Source organism: Gobius niger (genome assembly GCF_951799975.1).
Source record: "Gobius niger genome assembly, chromosome: 17".
Classification (NCBI taxonomy): Eukaryota; Metazoa; Chordata; class Actinopteri; order Gobiiformes; family Gobiidae; genus Gobius; species Gobius niger.
In genome coordinates this window covers 24,681,369-24,687,286 of record NC_136868.1, presented here as the reverse complement: position 1 = coordinate 24,687,286, position 5,918 = coordinate 24,681,369, and the positions used below count along the sequence as shown (strand labels likewise).

Here is a 5,918-nt window from a genome sequence, read left to right as displayed (position 1 = left end):
TGTCATTGCTTATGTCTGCTACATTCCCCAGATTTTTCCACATTTGATTTGCTTGACTATAGCTCCCTCTAGTGGTTAAATAATGTTAATAACGTTTAGCATTTATTGACATAAATGATAAAACAACCGGTTTATTATCGGGTAATAAACATTTGCAATTGTAAGAAAAAGTATAAGCTACATGTTTCAAACTGTCGTTTTTAATAGTATTATTTGGCGTTTTGAAGACGTAAACGGCGAAGTTGCGACCGTTTTTACGACACGTATTAAGCTTTTACGACTGTTTTGGAGGTTGATTCAAAATGGAGTTTGGCTTGATGTCCGTGTGAGGGTTTTTTATTAAATTATACACATACTTTGTTGTAAATTGTATTACGTTTTCTCGGAGGACAACGTGATTTTATTCATAAACATGTCTGAAGAAAAGAAGTCTAGCTCAATGGGCTTTTTCTCGAGCTATGATGATTTAAGCGACAGCAGCAACGCTAGCGTCTCGGATGAAGAGGGAGATACCCGAAAGAAGACCAGCCTGAACAAAGATGCTTCAGGAAGCGATACTCAGGTCCCTCAACAAGGAACTAAAAGATCCGCTAGTGGAGCTCCTCTGCCCAGACCAGACGAGCTGTTCGGGACCGTGTCAAGACCAGCCTTTCTTTACAATCCGCTCAATAAGGAGATCGACTGGGACAATCTCGTGGTCAAAGCTCCCGAGGAGGTGAGATCCACGTAGTCTTTATGACTTATAAAGCCAGTTTAATCATAGATCTCTTTATGTATTCAGTCCTACGTTATCCTGCGTTTGAGCCTCATGTTGCCGTAGATTACACAAGTGAAACATTGTCTGAAGTTTCAAAGTAAATGTATCCTTTATGCAATATCTGGACATCTATTCTGCATACATGCGGTTCATTGCCATCTAGACGACTGTGTAATGTGTCATGTTGAGTTCCATAAAAGTCACAAATAGAGACTTTTTTTTTTAACTTTAAATTGTGAAAACAACCATTTCTCTTGAAGACATAATTTAATGTATCAATATAAAAGAGAATCTAAAAAAACAAACACGTATTAGTCAGATCTCTTGCCAAAACATCCACCTCGTCGAAGCTAAATTGAATTCTTCGGGGCAACATATTGACAGTAGTAACTAAGGCTTAACAATATGGACAACATTTAATATCTCGATATTTATGCCAGATATCTCGATATCGATACGATGCGATATAACTATGGGTTTGGCGAAAACCAAGCATTTTTCAGAAAAATAAAAACGTTATGGAAAAGAGTGCAGATTATTGATGAAAATCTATATAATTTATATCCTGCTTTTTGATTTTAATATCTTGTACATTCATATCTCGATATCGATACGGTTGCGATATAACGATATATATCTGGTGGCACGGTGGCGCAGCAGTTAGAGCTCATGCCTCACAACTAGAAGGTCCTGGGTTCAATTCCCACCTGGACGAGGCCTTTCTGTGTGGAGTTTGCATGTTCTCCCTGTGTCTGCATAGGTTTCCTCTGGGTACTCCGGTTTCCCCTACGACTAAAAACATGTACAATAGATTCCCCTCTGGGGCCAGGACTCCCCTGAAAAAGAGATTCTTAATCTCAGTGGGACTATCCTGGTTAAATAAAGGTCAATAAAATAAAATAAAATCTTTCAGCCCTAGTCGTAGTAACACATCAGTTGATTTTATTTTTTATTTTTATTTTCTGATTAATATTTTGCTCCTTTCAGGCTCCAAAAGAGTTCACGCCATGGAAGACCAATGCTGTCCCGCCTCCTCAGAGCTACACTGCACCAGAGCCAGAGAAGAAGAAGGGGCCTCCTCCTGGGATGGACATGGCCATAAAATGGTCCAATGTGTATGAAGATAATGGGGAAGATGCACCTGCACACTCTGGCAAGGCCCGCTTCCTCCCTCCAGAGGAGCAGCTGCCTGAGTCAGGTTAGTCCTGTTATCTTCATTAATAATTCATAACACTATTGTCTGATCAAAACATTGCAAAGGTATGAAGGCACTTCTTAAATAACAGCATTTATTCATAATATCAGTACAAATGTAAACATGTATAGCGCATGCACACATTCAATTATACTATTTGAAGTCATTGTTGATAACTGCACTTCATGTGACTTTAGGCATCTGCACTGAAAAGCCAAATAATAATACTAATAATCCAAATGATAGTAATAATCCAAAACATTTTCCAATTTGACCCAACTGACTTTGGTTTTCCTTTGTTAGATGAAGAGCCAGACAAATCAGACGTTTCAATCAAAAAGAAACGCACAGAGACATTTCAACAGAAGGAGAAAAGAAAGAGGGAGATGGGTCAAGCTACTTCTGACAAGACTTTTGTGGAAGAGGAGAAAAGGATCCTTCGGCAAAAGGTTGAGTAACTGGGACTGTATAGAAATGAACTCTATGGCTCGATATCTCTCCCAAATCTCTTTGCTCTTTACTTGATCATACTGTGATGATGTTGGTTTCAGTCAAATGCATACAAGAGAAAGCGTAATGTAATTTCTATTTATTGTGAGTTGAAACTATATTATGTTTTACTTTCCTTGTTGATATCTAAGTTTCAGTGATGGCTTGCTGTTTATGTTGTACTGTATAAAATATGTTTTCAGTCATGTAAAGAAAGAATTCATTTATTTTTAGATATGCTTAAAATGCCTTTGATGAACAGATTCCTCTGGGTGTGAACACTAGATGTCGCTGTTGAGTTACACATGCCAGAAGGCCCTTGTTTTTGGGTCTGCGTGTTAAGACCAAAGACGTGCAAAAATCAATCTACTACATGGTCTTTGAGAAACCGAATAATGTACAAACATTTTCAAGTACAATTGGTGCTGCTGAGTTGTCATACATAAATGCAAGAATTAACATAATGTCAGTGAAGTTTTTACATGGTAAATGGTAAATGGTCTCAACTTATATAGCGCTTTTCCACCTACATTAGGCACTCAAAGCGCTTTACAGCAAGGATCCACTCACCCATTCATACTGTCATTCATACACCAATGTACGCAGACACTGGAGGCAATGTGGGTGAAGTGTCTTGCCCAAGGACACATCGACAATGTGCACTTTTAGGAGGTGGGATTCGAACCCCCGACCTTCCGATCATGAGACGACCCTCTCTACCATCTGTGCCACTGTCACCACGTTTCACCGTTTTACATGTTTTACTGTGTTTGACCCAGAAGCAATAAAATATTTAAAGACGCTTTATGCAACATTTTATGTAGGAAAAAAAGTTATTGACACATATGAGACCTTTCAGTGACCCATCGGCTGTGTGTCATCTGTACTTTCCATCCCGGTGGCCCCTAGAATGTCCCAGGAGCTGTTGTTATTTTGGGTTTCTGGATGGGTTTCACTGGTTATGGGTCCGTTTACATGGTAACTTCAGTAACAAGGATATTTGGCAAAAAGTAAGACTTGTAAAAGACTATAGTTTACAAGACTTGTAAATTATAGTCTTTTTTACTGGGTTTGTGCTGGTAATCATACGATTACTTAAATAAAGTTGTTTTGTGCCCTATTCCCTTGTAATTATATCTTAAATACTGCGCTATTACAGTTGTAGTCAAGCTATTATTGTTTTGTAAAGTTCTACCAATATTTAAACAAATGAATATCATTGGGGTCAATGGGTGGACTGCTACGGGAACTCACTCCCCAATGCAAGAGGGACTGAGTGGACACTTTCTATGAAGTAATGTTTGATGGATGAGTTTGGGTAACACAGCTTGCACAGACTGAAATTATTTTGGTAAAATAATGTGCTCGATAAACAGCAAAATGATCTGTCTCCTTACCATTGGGATTTATCATGTATGATAGCTGTTAAAGCAGTACTAAGAAACTCAAGCCCCCAGAGGCCATAAGCGCCACTGCAGGTGTCGCGCTGTAGCATGTTGCAGTTTTTTACTCATTAATTGTCCGTGAGAGTAAATACACTGGCAGAACAGACAAAGGGAGAGAGGGATATTGTACATCCATTTACACAATGAGATATTTTTTTCACTCAAACTCTGCTGTACTGTTTGATGGCACTAGCCCACATTTAGCTTTAAAAGTTAGCCTGTTAGCATCTTCTTTGTGATTCTATTAGTGTGTACTGGTGGCTCATACCCGGAGGTGGCGATGTTGCAATTGTGGTTTTCTGGCTAGCGACACCAGGGGGAGATGAAAGACCCCCAATCATCCCATTAACACTTATATTCAAATCTGAATAATCGTCATGGGACTTTATAATTGTCAGGTTTACAGCCATTTCTTTGGCAGAAACAGCACCTAGTTTTTTGTACGGTAAATGATACAAGCAAATTTGCAAATGTTGTGTCTAAGTTCATGAATCAGATTTATTGTTTTATGAGTAAATAAAATTAAATAAAACATCCAAAATTGGCACTTTAGTAGCACCTACAGTCTGGACAGTCTGAGGGGCCACTTCAGACCACTTCTGAGGGATTAGGGATATGGTAATATCTAATTCCTTGCCTGATTTACTAAATTTCATATCATCGTATCAGATGATGTATGACAGTCTTAAGCTTGATCAAAATATGGAGTCGCTGCTGTCATGTTGGATCTGGATCTGTCTTTTTTTTTTTTAATGTTTTATCTGTAAACAAACTACAAGCTTCCGTATGTCAAATAGCTCGTCATCGTCTTGCCGTCCCTCCTCGTTCTGTGATTGGTCCCCAAATCCATGTGAAAATTTCAGCCATCAACCCCAGGCTGTTGTGCAGTTCTAAATGATTTTTCGCGCTCACAGCAGCATGGGTATTCCCAGGCTACGCAGATATGAGGAGAACATGCAAACTCCACACAGAAAGGTCCCACCCGAGATCAAACCTTTGACTTTCTTGCTGTGAAACACCATCAAAAATCCCCTCTGAATGTTTTTGTCACTTACGTAGCAACAAAATAAAACTATACATTTATAAAAATAAATAAAAAGAATGTTAAAAATGTGTTGTTGGCTGGAGGTGCTTTTAGCGTCGGTGCCATCTGTTGAATGGCTTTGACCGTGGCACCTCAACTTTTTTGTTTGAGTTTTTGTTCATAGTTGTGTCCAGGGCAGCTCTTGATACTTGCTCTGTGTCCATTTGATCGATTTTGAAGCTGGTTTCTTCTGCCTGACCTCTCCCCATGTTCTTTCTGATGTTGGCTGGTGATTTAGAGAGACACGTTTCTTTGTTCACAGTCTTTGGGTCCTGTCCGTTGAGTGGGGTCATGCTTTTGTCGCCTAAAATCTGGCTCTTTATCCATGCCCTCAGTTTAGCGATAAGAGTGTTCGCGTCGTCAAGCTGCTTCTGGGCGGCCTGTTGTTTCTGCTTTTGGTATATAACTTCAGCTCCAAGCTCTTCATTTTCCATAACTTTTTTCTCTATGTACTTTTCTTTCGTGTGGAGCAATAGCTTTGCCTTCTCCAGCTGATCCGACTTGTCCTTGATATGTTTTTCCTGAGCTTTCAGACCTTTCTCCAGAGTCTCGTTCTTTTGAATCTCGATTTGCAGTTTGTCTGTTAGCTCCTTTGTGGACATCACCTGCTTGTGAATACAGTTCTCTTTCCTCTGGAGCAGGGCAGTAGCCTGTTCCAGCTGGATGGACTTGTTCTTTGTCAGACTTTTCTGGTTGTTGAGAGTTTGTTCCAGTGTCTTATTTTTCAGAAGTTCTTTGTCGAGCTTTGCCCTCACTCGCCGAAGCTCCTCCTGAAGCTCTTGTACCTTTCGCCCTTCCTCTGATAAAGCAGGTCCTTTACGCCCACCTGTAGATGTGGTGTCTACAGACGGCGATGCAGTCTGGATAGGGGGACAAACACTAAGTTCTCTCTTGGTCCCTGGTGTAATGGGGGCCTCAGACGATGGTGTAGTCTGGTTTGAGGCAGGA

At 40.0% G+C, this 5,918-nt stretch overlaps 1 protein-coding gene across 1 annotated transcript; it reads left to right on the top strand.

The window, feature by feature from the left end:
* Nucleotides 1–290: 290 nt before the first annotated feature.
* On the top strand, nucleotides 291–2,913 carry cUnh1orf52 (chromosome Un C1orf52 homolog). The gene is made up of 3 exons (XM_079575133.1): nucleotides 291–715; nucleotides 1,745–1,955; nucleotides 2,256–2,913. Exons 1-3 carry the CDS (start codon nucleotides 413–415, stop codon nucleotides 2,408–2,410), a joined length of 669 nt encoding a protein of 222 aa, XP_079431259.1. The 5' UTR covers nucleotides 291–412; the 3' UTR covers nucleotides 2,411–2,913.
* Nucleotides 2,914–5,918: the final 3,005 nt, after the last annotated feature.